Source organism: Myotis brandtii, unplaced genomic scaffold (assembly GCF_000412655.1).
Source record: "Myotis brandtii unplaced genomic scaffold, ASM41265v1 scaffold164, whole genome shotgun sequence".
Classification (NCBI taxonomy): Eukaryota; Metazoa; Chordata; class Mammalia; order Chiroptera; family Vespertilionidae; genus Myotis; species Myotis brandtii.
The window spans coordinates 486,510-498,675 of NW_005356003.1; the positions used below are offsets into that span (position 1 = coordinate 486,510).

Below are 12,166 nucleotides of genomic sequence, written 5' to 3' on the forward strand. Positions count from 1 at the left end.
GGGGGGGGGGGGCAGGCATTGGCAGAGTAGGCCCCTGGCCAGCAGAAAGGAGGCCATGGGTGAGATTGGAGGCTTCATCACAGCCCTCTCCCTCTCCTCCCCAATCCCATTCAGGGCCATCTTGGTGCGGAGAGATGAAGTGCGGCCTCTGAGCTCTGAGTTCACCCCGGAGAGTGAGCGACAACGGATCCAGCAACTGGTAGGTGCCCTTAGCAGAGGGAGGCTGTGGAGCTCCAACTCCTGGGTGCAGAGCCACCAACAAGAGCCTAATCGGAGCATGGCCTCCCTACCCCAGGCCTTTGTCTACCCTGAGCTTCTGGCTGATGAGTTCACCCGACTGGAGTTCCCTCGGCGACTGAAGGGGGATGACTTGGGGCAGAAAGTTTTGTTCAGGGATCACTACATGAGCGGCTGGTGAGCAGGATGGGGGTGGGGAGACACAGTGGGGAGAACCACGGGGTCTAAGCCCAGCTCTGTAGCCTGGGGCAATCCCATCCACATGGGCAGGGTGGGCCCTATGTTGAGGGGAGAGGAGGTGGGAAGTAGGGCCTGGGTTGATACTGGGTCTGCTCCTGGTAGGAGCTACAAGTGCGTGGAGAAGTCAGATCTCAAGTACCCACTGATCCACGGACAGGGTAGGCAGGTCAGTGAACAGCCCCCTCCAAAAATCCCTCTTCAATTGCCCACTGCAGAGGCGGGAGCTCCTTTGTGCTGTGGCTGGGGCTGGTGTCTTGGGGTCTGCTCCAAGGCCACAGGATGTTTCTCCCTCAGCCCAGGGTGCCTGAGGACCACAGTCTACCTCTGTGCTTTACTTGTGCATTTGCTGGGGCTATTTGCTGTCACCTCACATCTCCCTTGTCCCCAGGCTCGGTTACTGGGAACACTGGCCGTCTCCCGGGGCCTGGGAGACCATCAGCTCAGAGTCCTGGATACAAACATTCAACTCAAGCCCTTCTTGCTCTCTGTCCCACAGGTGAGAGGGCAACAGCCCACCCCAGCTTCCTTCCATCTACCCAGAAAATGAGGCTGGTGGGAGCCAGGAAGGGAAAGTTGAGGGATCCTCAGACTTAACTTGCAGGTGACAGTGCTGGATTTGAACCAGTTGGAGCTGCAGGAGGAGGATGTGGTTGTCATGGCAACTGATGGGCTCTGGGATGTCCTGTCCAATGAGCAGGTGGCACGGCTAGTGCGGAGCTTCCTCCCTGGCAATCGAGAGGACCCACACAGGTACTGTAACTGCTGGGGACCTGCCTAGGCCTGGGTGCAGCAGCAACACCAAGTAGTTACAGCTGAGAAGACAGCACTGGCAAGCCTGGCTCACAGCAGGGTCAGGATTAGTGTGGTCTCTAGATTCCAAGGGGTGGGGATGTCTGTGGGTCCAATCTGGCCCTCACAGGTTTGCAGCTTGCCTGGCCCCACAGTTGGACTACATGGCTTGGTCTCCAAGTGTCTAGCCCAGTGCAGTGAGTTCTCCCTGAGGGTGGGCTTTGCCTCTTTGCTCGGCCCTGGAGTACATCTGCAGGATGATCCCCACAGGTTCTCGGAGCTGGCCCAAATGCTGATACACAGCACACAGGGGAAGGATGGCAGTCCCACCGGGGAAGGGCAGGTGTCCTACGATGACGTCTCTGTGTTCGTGATCCCCTTGTACAGCCAGGGCCAAGGGAGCAGTGGCCACTGAGGATTCAGACACCACATCCCAAACCACTCAGGCTGGGTGCAATGTGAGCATCCCTCCACTGTGCTCAACAGCAAGCCTGCCTGCCTGCCCCAGACACAGCCCAGGGCTTTTGCCCCCACCCCCACCATTTCAAGAGGAGCATTTATTTATACCAGGCAGTCAGAACTGAAGTATTGAGAACCCAGCTCCCACGGTCCTTTCTTTGGCAGGCAGCTGGAGAACAAAAAGGGGCAAGGAGTCCCAGTTGGCTGAGTGGGGAATTCCCTCCAATGACTGCTCCTGCCTCTGGCCTTGCATCTCAATTGCTCCTTCCAGTCCCCACCCCAGGCTGATGCCCCAATAATGCCTTTCTTTTGTTGCTCCCCATCACCTCCCTATGATTAAAAGTTTGTGTGCAGAAAAGCCCTTGTGAATCGTGAATTCCTGTACAGCTTGGCATTACAGTTTACCTTCGCTTTTACCTTCCAAAAAATCAGTCTTAGTTCTACCTTGCAAGCTTGCATATAGCACTTTTCTTCTGTGGCCTCCCTAGTTTCCAGCTTGGGGTGAGCCCCAGTGAGAGGACTGTTGCCTGGGGAACAGAAAGGAGGTCTCCAGTACCATCTGTGAGCGCTGGGCTTGAGGTACCAGAAGGGCTGCCCTTTTAACTTGTTTTTGAATGGAAATTCCAAGGCTTGCATTTTGATGGGCAGCTTAATTTTTTACCCTTCCAACAAGACTATTTTACAATCTAGCACTTGCCAAGACTCAAGTACTGGGAAAATATTTGTTCAGTTATAAGGCAATCACCTTCATGACCTCAACCTTACTCGACTCTTCCCTGATCCACTATTTTGGTTTACAATTGAGATGAGTTCTTATCAGGTAGCTCACAGCCTAAATAGCAGCTAGGAAGGACAAGGGCCAATAGGCCCTGGAATTGATGGTAAAATTCATGTATTTACTAACTCCTTGAGGAGGCTCTCAGACCCTCTTTCCGGCCCATTAACTCATTTTAGACTCCATTTCCTAAACGAGTGGTCGGCAAACTCATTAGTCAACAGAGCCAAATATCAACAGTACAATGATTGAAATTTCTTTTGAGAGCCAAATTTTTTAAACTTAAACTATATAGATAGATACATTGTTATTAACTTAATTAGGGTACTCCTAAGGCTTAGGAAGAGCCACACTCAAGGGGCCAAAGAGCCGCATGTGGCTCGCGAGCCGCAGTTTACCGACCAAGGTCCTAAACATTTTTTAGGGAAGATAGGAAAAACTACAAAATTTCTCGTTTTTCAGTCATATTCCATAGCCCAGCATTTCTGGACCTACATCTGTCCAGTCTGGACCTCCATGTGTCCTGACAAACTGGTCGGCCCTAGCCCCCCTGGGCAGCCTCTTCAGGACTCTAGTTGGCAGCTGGCAAGGGCAGGAGTGGGCCCGGATAACCTGCAGGAGTTTTACTTCCCCTTTCCTCAGTAGTTTCCCGCCCCCAAGAGTGTGGGCAGCATCCTGTGTCTGCCTGTCGCCCATATCAACAGCTGAGCCAGCTCATCCTCTTGCTCCTCACACCAAAGGCTGAAGCCAAGGGCGTGGGTGCAGTGGGTCTGTCAACTACAAGCAAGCTGACAGGAGTGACTGCAGCAGGGACAGCTACACTGACCTATGTATTCATGTCTCAGAGCCAAATGCTGCAGCAGCCCTCCCACTGGGTTGTGAGGTCTCTTCCTCCTTGAGCAATCTGTCAGGAGAGCCTATGCACGGCCTACTGCTCATAAGCTGGGATGTTCCCTCTGCTGCCTTTCACAGCCCTTGGCCAACCTCCAATGACCATGGGCAAAGTAATGGGCCTAAGACTGTCTTCTCTGGTCCAGAGAGGGCCAGGAATAAGGCACATGGCAGGTGCTTGCAGCTCTAAGGATAGATAGAGCAGTTAGAATACAGGCTCTAGTAGTTACCAACTCACAAGCCAGGCAGTGGGTTACCAAGCAATTGCCAGGCCGTCTGCCAGAACTGGCATAGGAGCCTCAAAGAGGCCCCACTATCCTTGCCCCCCAAAAGCTAAGGCCTAGCAGGACAAATCTTATTCCAGATAGAGGCTGCCATTCTGATTAAGAGCTGAGATAACAATGGGGATGAAAGGTAGCCTGAGGTAGATGCCAGATGTAAGTCTTTGAAGATCAAGGTTGGCTCAGGCTGGCCTTTCCCATTCACTCATTTCTGGCCATATGGTTGCTTATTAGAGGCTGGGGTAGAGGAGACTCACGCTGCTATTCAGCTGAGGACTGATTTTAGGGATTCCTCCCACCAGCCCGTAGCTTAGTCACCAGGGGCAGTCAAGGGCAGTCCCAGGAAGCCCAACAATCCATCCACACAGTGTTTTAACGAAGCCCACTGTGAGCCAGGAGACAACCCATCTCACCCTCCAACTCTAGGAACCAAACAATGCTACTGAAACTCAAAGGAAGAGGCTACAGCCATAAAATTCTGTTTAAGACAGATAACATGGAAAAATGTTTATGTTAAGTACAAAAGGGACATAAAATTGTATATACAGTAGAATAACAACTATGTAAACACACCAAAAATCTACACACAGAAATGTCTAGAACACTTAACACCAAAAGATTAACAGTGATTGCATTTGGGTGGAAAACTGATTCTTTCTAAAATTCCCAAATTGTCTTTAATAAGCACTAATTGTTATTGCAACCAGAAGTTTTTCTTAAAAAAAAAAAATAATAATAATAATAACCAACTAGCTGGTGGCTGAGCAATGCAGTGTTGTTACTGTCGCATACAAATCGGTGGCTCTGGCCCAACTTGAAAGTGGTGAGCAGCCCCTCCTCACTAAGAACTCAAGCACCTCTGGCTCCACTGTGAGCATCCATGCAGCCCCAGCCTTCAGCCTCTTTGGCCAACAGCCTTTATTCTCTTTATTCTGCCTTATTCCCACCACCACATCATCTCCAGTCACTTCCAGCTATGTCGTTTTCCTTTCCTTCCTAACTCGGGAGCCAGGTCCTTATAGAGGCCATAAGTGCATATTTTCAAAGGACATGGTACCTCAGCTTTGGACACACAACTCAATACAATTCATTTTCCTGCTGACAGGAAAATCATGCTTGGTAGCTGCTCTAGTTACAGATATGTTAATTATGCAGGTTTTCTGTTAACCCTGTTCCAAGCACTCTCTCTGAAGTTATCCCTACTATGAACTTTCTATCCCGGGAAAGTCAGGAGTGGGCAGTAAACAGCTCAGTTCATTTGGTTTCTAAAATTTCCTTCACTATTAAATTGCAAAGCTATGTAAAGTGAGTATCACAGAAGCTGCAGGTCCTAGTCTACATTGAGAAAGATGCATGCCCCTTGACCTTTAAGTTTGAGAACAAGTCAAAAATTGCACCCTGGCCAGTGTTCTCAGTGGTTAAAGCGTCAGCCTACGCCAGGTTTGATCCCTGGCCACGGTCAGAGGCATGTGCAGGAAGCAACCATTTCATGTGTCTCTCACATTGATGTTTACCCCTCCTTCCCTCTCTAAATATCAATGGAAAAAATATCCTCGGGTGAAGATTAAAAAAAAAAAAAAGTAACTGCTAAAACAAAATAGTAATTGCTTGCAATTCATAGCCTATTTCTGCTGCTGAACAGAGGCAGTAATAGCTTGCTTTCCCCCTAGCAGACATGTACTCTTGGGCAAGTCCTTGTGGACAAATCATTACCTTGTTGAGTCTGTTTCTGGAAGAGCAGGGAGTATGTTACCTGCTTAATTAAATGTTTGGGAATTTAGTAAAATAACATGCCATTCATCCTGCTCTAAGAAGGCCATGCAAGGGAAGAAAAGCCATAAGCTAGCCACAGCTCATCTCAACCCTGATCAGGACCCCTCCCTCTCCCAAGAGAAAGCAAGGAACAGAAACAAGAAAGAAGACATAACAGGTAAACAGGAGTGACGTGTAATTGGTAAAGCCTCAAACTGAAAACGCCGTGGTTCCAGCATCCTGTCCCCAAATACTGTAAGCCAGACACAGAAGGCATGCAAAAGTGACTGTCACACATATAAAGGTGCAGACAGAGTATCACCAGGCAAAAAAGGGGGCTAATACTGCAGAGAGGGCCCCAAAGTGCGGCTTGATGAACACAAGGGAGTCGTCCCAAGACCCTCAATTAGCTGCCATGGGAATAGCAAACACTTGGAGCTTTGCTCCGTTAAGTCTCCTAAGGGAAAATGTAATAGGGAAGACTCACAAACACTTGTGGCAAACACTATTAGCAAGGATGCAGTCTTTCCCCCAGGCTGTTCTTCGGCTAAACTCCAAGAAACAACAGGTATTTCATATATATATGCATACATACACCCTATCCTATATAATAAAACCCTAATATGCAAATCGACTGAAAGATGAAACGACCAGTCGCTACAACACGCACTGACCACCAGGGGGCAGATGCTCAAAGCAGGGGCTGCCCCCTGGTGGTCAGTGCGCTCCCACAGGGGGAGCACCGCTCAGCAAGAAGCTGGCCTCATGGCTGGTGAGCATAGCGGCGGCGGCGGGTCTCTCCCGCCTCCGTAGCAGCACTAAGGACCCCTTGGGGGATATCCGCTTGCCCGCTTAGGCCCGCTCTCTGCGCAGGGAGCGGGCCTAAGCTGGCAGGCAGATACCCCCCAAGGGGTCCTGGACTGCGAGAGGGTGCAGGCCGGGCTGAGGGACCCCCACCCCAGTGCACAAATGTCGTGCACTGGGCCTCTAGTATACATATATATGTATGCACATACACAGATATATTTAAATGAAGGTGTACACACTGTGCTAAAATACAAACAACAGAAATCCAAGATCATATATAAAAAGGCTAATATAACATATAACACAGGCCTGGAGCCAGCTCATGGTTAAGAGCTGGGAAGGGATGGTATCATCAGAAGACTATGTACACAACTTGTGGTGGGCAGGGAAGGCATCAGTGTAAACAACTCAAACTCACTCCACAATACTGGCCCCACAGGAAAGTGTGATGTATCTCATGTACAAAAATAGACTCCCTTGCTTTTGTACACAACCACACTGGGTAGGCACCCAGGAGGACCATTGGTTTGTCTTGATGAGAAGGGACCACACTAGGCTACTGCTATACCTCCCAGTCCTAGGAACTCACCTGCTACCCCTTCCTCCCTTTCAGGTTCTTGGGTTTTTTCCCACCTAAAACCCAGAGCCTGAGGCATGTCTAGGTCACCCACCCTCAAATGACTATAACTTGACTCTTCCTAGCAAACAAGGTCTTTCTGTATCTGTCCCTTTCTGACCCCAAGATATATGAAGACTTATTTCTGTAAATGTTTGGCACCTAAGTAACATGGTTGTGGATTATACCACAATGACACAGGGAGACCCAGTAATAAGACATGCAGGGTGAGGGCAAGGGGCACTGAGCTGCTCTAGCATCTCAAAACCAGAACTGTGGCTTCCCATGCATTTATGGGGGTAGGAGAGGGGATGTGCAGAATTAATAACTTCACCAGCTCCTCAGCAGCAAATACATTCAAAATTGAAGGCGCCTTAAGGGCCCCACTATACCCTAATCATGAGTCTGGTCATCCTCTGGAGGAGCTTGGTGCAGTTGACAGCTAGAAAATCTGAGTCCCAATTGAATCTGCCCCACCAAGAGTCCTTTTGAAGAAGCTTGGCAAAGTACTTTTGTTTCTTTTGAGCAGATGTACAGCACATCCATGGGAAGGCCATGTGGAAGGATGCTCTCCAGCCCAGTCAAATGATCCAGTCCCAATATTAGATCAGTCCCTCTGAGTTTTTTCCTGCTGGCCACACTCACTGTACAGAAATAGCCAAACAGCATCAGGATCAGTCATCAATGGTGGGCAACCAGAAGGCCTGGAAAAAGAACATAAGTCAACTTTAAAAAGCCAAGTCGCTCTCTTAACTACTAAGGGTTCTTTTACCCCTTCCCACAGCGTCAAGCTGTCCAACCCTTATGGCTGGTGGCCTTCCCTCCCAAACAACCGACTCTGGCAATCTATGGAGAAACACTCCACTTTACACGGTTCTGTTTCCCTCCAATACTGCTACCCTTTTTATCCTTACCACAGTGGCCCAGTGGTAAGGATAAAAAGAAGTGCTGACCAGGAGGTAGGCATCTGGGTAACCCGGCCTCAAACTAATGTATCAAGTGACCCTCAGAAAGGCCCTACCTTCCTGATCTGTAAAAAATGAGGATTGGACTGGATGGTTTTGATGCATTTTTTTTTTTATGTTTTCTTGGGGGGGCGGGGGGGGGTAATGTGTTCTGGATAAGTGCCTCATCCTCCAAATATCCAGGTAGGTTTAGAAGATGCCAAGGGGAAACTGGTGGCTGAGACTCATGATGCTTTGTTCTGCCAGTGTTATCTAGGAAGAGACACAGCCTGGAGAAAATTTTCTAAGTGGTGAGTTATGATCAACTAAGAATTTCTGAGGAATTCAGCGATAAACTGAGAGAAATGGAAAACTTATAGGTTACAACCACAAAAGGCTTGTTCAAAGTATTTTAAGAAGCCAAAAAGCTGTCAAAGCATAGCCCAGGTAGTTTGGGCATAAAACCAGGAGCCAGAGCTAAAACTGGCTTAAGATCTCCGGGGAGCTCACAGGTGATCCCAGATCATAGAAAGAAGCGTAAAAATGAAAGGCCAGCCCAACCAGAGATCAGAGAGTAAGAGGAGAAACATGAAAACAACAGCTGAGAAACAAACTTGGGTGCTTGTAATGAAGCTATTTAGAACAAAGCTTGCTGTGCTCGTTGAAACACCCACAACCCAACTGAAGGACATCTCCCATTGTTCACATACCATGTTGGAACATGCGCTGGCAAAGGTCATGAACTTGGGGTTGAACTGCAAACAGGTAATGGGGCCTGTATGTTTGCCATCCAACACAGCTACTTTTATACCGCTCTCTCCATTCCAGACATGGATCTTGCCATCCTCTGAACCTGAATAGAATGATCAAGGAACACACAACAGCTCAAAGCACAATAAAAAGGGAAGTGGGAAAGAGACATAGATTGACATGTAGAAAGAAGTCATGTTTCAGGACCCAGCCCTCAGCAGAAATTGAGAGGGAGGAGAAGCGGTGAAGAAAGGACACTCTGGGAATTAATCTTGATCCTAGTTATTTGTTCCTAAGCAAATAACTTCCCCTCTGACTTCAGTTTTCTCATTAAAAATGGGGGCTGGTATTTAAATCCAGCTGGTATGGCACAATGGTTGAGCATCAATCAACCCATGCACCAAGGTCACTGTCAGGGCACATGCCTGGGTTGTCGGCTCGATCCCCAATAGAGGCATGCAGGAGGCAGCGGATCAATGTTGATGTTTCTCCCTCTCCCTTCCTCTCTCCCTAAAGTCAATAAAAACATTTTTTTTAAATGGAGTCTGAATATCATTACACCACCAACACCTAGCCATTAAGATGACTGAAATGGGGGGATGAGAAGAGATAAACCAAAGAACTCATATACTTGTATGTACAGCCCATGGAAACAGGCAATAGGACAGTGAAGACCTGGGGGGTGGGTAGGGCAGGGAGGAGGGAGGTCAAAGGGGGAAAAATGGGAGATACCTATAAAACTATCAATAAAAAATATACTTAAAAAATGATTGAAAGCAGGATTATATCAGAAAGTTAGTATTACTAATAAGATGGTGCTTGTAGAGTTTAACTCTAACGCTAGTCCAGGAAAGACAAACATTAATGCCAGTTCCCAGTAAAGAACTGCAAAGTCAGAATAGTTTAAAGACACTATACCTTTGGCATACAGTGATACACAGAAATCTGAGAACATCTTAACAAAAGGATAACAAATATTATCTTAATTAGTTAAAATTAACAAAAATAATAGAAACAAAACCTCAGTATTAAAAAAATAACCCCCAAAGGGTATAAAGAGCACTTACCGATCATAATAAACTGGGAATCCGGAGTAAATGAGGCCTCCAGTGTGACAGCTTTGCTGTTGGCATAACCCTAAAAAAACAGAACAGTTCTCTTGCCAAAGTGTCATTAACAAAAAAATAACTGCCTAGAAACACTGACCCAGCAGACACATCACCTTCCTTTCTGTGAAACCCTCTTCTCATGCACAATGGCACCAAGTTTCCAAACGTGGCCCCACCCTTTACCATTCACCCCCTACTCTAGCTCCAGGTTCAAGAGGGCAAGAAAACGTTTATGGTCAGGAATTATATGACATCTAAACACTAAACTTGGGTCACTGGGTGAGAAGTGAATGTCTCAGAATCCAAGGGAAGTAAGTTCATATATAGGAACAAAATGTAAGCCTGTGCCTCAATCAGTAAGTCAAGGATAGCTGTTTGTCTCCACTAACCAGTGAACACAACTCTCAGCCCAGGAGATAGGAACATGGAAACAGCTATGTCAGCTCACCCCAAACGTGTGCATCACCACTCCCTTGAATGCATCAATGAGACGAATGAAGCTGCCATTGGTGGAGATGAGGATGAGTTTGCCATCGTTGCTGAACTTAAGTCCTGTCCACTCACAAGTCCGATCGTACTGCATCTTAAATGTTGCAAATGGCCCCTGCAAAAGATAAAAGCAGCAGCCCCAATGCACATCAATAATTCCTTCTGCCAGAGCTCTTATTCTACCCCCTTTGGATTCCTTTTTGACTAGGGAAAGCAAAGGATGAACTGCTGCTATGACACTCTCCAATATCTACCATATACCTCTCTATCATAGAAAAGATTCTTAAAGCCCTAGCTGGTTTAGCTCAGTGGATAGAGCATCAGCCTGCAAACTAAAGGGTCTTGGGTCCAACTCGGGGTTGCAGGCTCGATCCCCAGTAGGGGACAAAGGCAGATCAATGATTTTCTCTCATCATCGATGTTTATATTTCTCCCTCTTTTCCTCTCTGAAATCAATAAAAATATATGTTTTTTAAAAGGTTCTTAAAATGTCCATCTCACCCATCAAAACTTCCACAATATCAAGAGAGCTTAAGGATTTACCTTATCAAAAGAGCGAAGGTCATAGAGTTTGACCATTTCAGAATTGACACCGGCAGCAAAAATTAACCCTTCTGGATCAAAAGAACAAACTGGCTTGCCCTGTAGATGCATGAGGCCCTAAGAAAACAGAAATAAGGAAAAAAGTTAATGAACCTAGGGTCCTATCACTATAAAATTTACTTTTCCCAAAGAAAACTAAGAGACACAAATAGATACCAGCCTACCTACAGAAGTGAAAAAGTAAAACTGAAATGAAGCTTTTATTAAAAAAAAAAAACAGGTCTCCATACAACTGATTTCAGATCAACCTTAACTGTATTTTATAGCCACTAAATCCAAATAACAAATCTGAGGCTAAAAGGCTCCAGAAAAACATTTTTAAAGCAGTAAGCTACAGAGCATAATGCAATATGCACTGGATTAGGGCATTTGCTTAATTACCAGCTACCTACCAGGAAATCAGATTTTCTCCAAAGTTTTTTAAAAAGACTCTGGGATCCCAGAATAGAACCAATGCTTTCCCCTTTCCTTGAGAGGGAGAGTTGATGACAGTGCCTACCATACATAACACTCAAAGTGTAACTGTGAGGTACCATTACCTGGCAGTTAGGAGACCGGAGATCCCAGAGTCGAATGGTCTTATCAAGAGACCCAGAAATGAAAGTGTCATCCACAGGTGACATGGACAAGGCCACCACCCTGAAATGCATTGAGATAAATAAGAGTTGAAGCAAAATATTTACAAAAACTGGATGTGAACCTTAAACCACTCTACCGGCTTACATATATACTAGGTGTACCGGTTAATAATGACGGATTCCATAATCAAAGAAAGCACGATAATTTCAAGAGAAATATCAAAAAGTGCTTTATTCAAAGTAATGTCCATCGCTAGCTACACATTTCACTTTTATCTTTCAGGTAATTTGTGGATACCATCCCAATAGAACTTTTCTTGTTTTGAGGCAAACCATTCAGACCCAATTTTCCACGTCTTCGTACATTTTGAAGCGCTGCTCAGAAAGTGCGTGTGCCATCGATCGGAACAAGTGGTAATCTGAAGGAACAAGTGGTAATCTGAAGGAGCAAGAACTGGTGAATGTTGCAGGTGGGTTAATACTTCCCAGGCAAGATCTTTTAATGTGTCTTTAACTGGTTTTGAAGTGTGTGATGGTGCGTTACCATGAAGCAAAATTACTCTGCCATGTCTTCTGGCACATTCTGGTCACGATCAAAGCGTGATTCAAATTGATTATTTGTTGTCGGTAGCGATCAGTATTAATGGTTTCACCTGTTTTAGAAGCTCATCATACACCACACCTTCTGGATCCCACCAAACGCAGAGCATTGTCTTCTTTCCGAAACAATTTTGGCCTTGCAGGTGATGTTGATGGTTGACCTGGATCAACCCATGATTTTGTGCATTTGGGAATTCTCAAAATAAATCCACTTCTCATCGCCAGTCACAATTTGATGCAAAAAAG

General features: G+C 46.5%; 2 protein-coding genes across 6 annotated transcripts in view; one reads left to right on the forward strand and one right to left on the reverse strand.

Moving 5' to 3' along the window:
* The window catches only part of PPM1M (protein phosphatase, Mg2+/Mn2+ dependent, 1M), a 3,747-nt gene extending 1,664 nt beyond the window's left edge, over nucleotides 1-2,083 (forward strand). The window contains exons 4-9 of one of the 5 annotated variants that reach the window (XM_005862337.2): nucleotides 115-199; nucleotides 296-414; nucleotides 580-643; nucleotides 866-973; nucleotides 1,079-1,227; nucleotides 1,537-2,083. In XM_005862337.2, the coding sequence (XP_005862399.1) occupies nucleotides 115-199; nucleotides 296-414; nucleotides 580-643; nucleotides 866-973; nucleotides 1,079-1,227; nucleotides 1,537-1,681 (670 nt within the window). In that variant the 3' untranslated portion in view covers nucleotides 1,682-2,083. Of the gene's footprint in view, nucleotides 1-114; nucleotides 200-295; nucleotides 415-579; nucleotides 644-865; nucleotides 974-1,065; nucleotides 1,228-1,536 lie in introns of all 5 variants that reach the window. The other 4 variants (XM_014536508.1, XM_014536507.1, XM_005862338.2 and 1 more) reach the window with 4 other exon arrangements.
* Nucleotides 2,084-6,502: 4,419 nt separating this feature from the next.
* WDR82 (WD repeat domain 82) overlaps nucleotides 6,503-12,166 on the reverse strand; it is a 15,441-nt gene continuing 9,777 nt past the window's right edge. Inside the window, exons 3-8 of the mRNA XM_014536510.1 lie at nucleotides 11,282-11,381; nucleotides 10,683-10,799; nucleotides 10,099-10,254; nucleotides 9,609-9,678; nucleotides 8,502-8,644; nucleotides 6,503-7,551 (exon numbers count right to left, since the gene is read on the reverse strand). Coding sequence (XP_014391996.1) covers nucleotides 7,522-7,551; nucleotides 8,502-8,644; nucleotides 9,609-9,678; nucleotides 10,099-10,254; nucleotides 10,683-10,799; nucleotides 11,282-11,365 — 600 coding nt within the window. The 5' untranslated portion in view covers nucleotides 11,366-11,381 and the 3' untranslated portion in view covers nucleotides 6,503-7,521. The remainder of the gene's footprint in view (nucleotides 7,552-8,501; nucleotides 8,645-9,608; nucleotides 9,679-10,098; nucleotides 10,255-10,682; nucleotides 10,800-11,281; nucleotides 11,382-12,166) is intronic.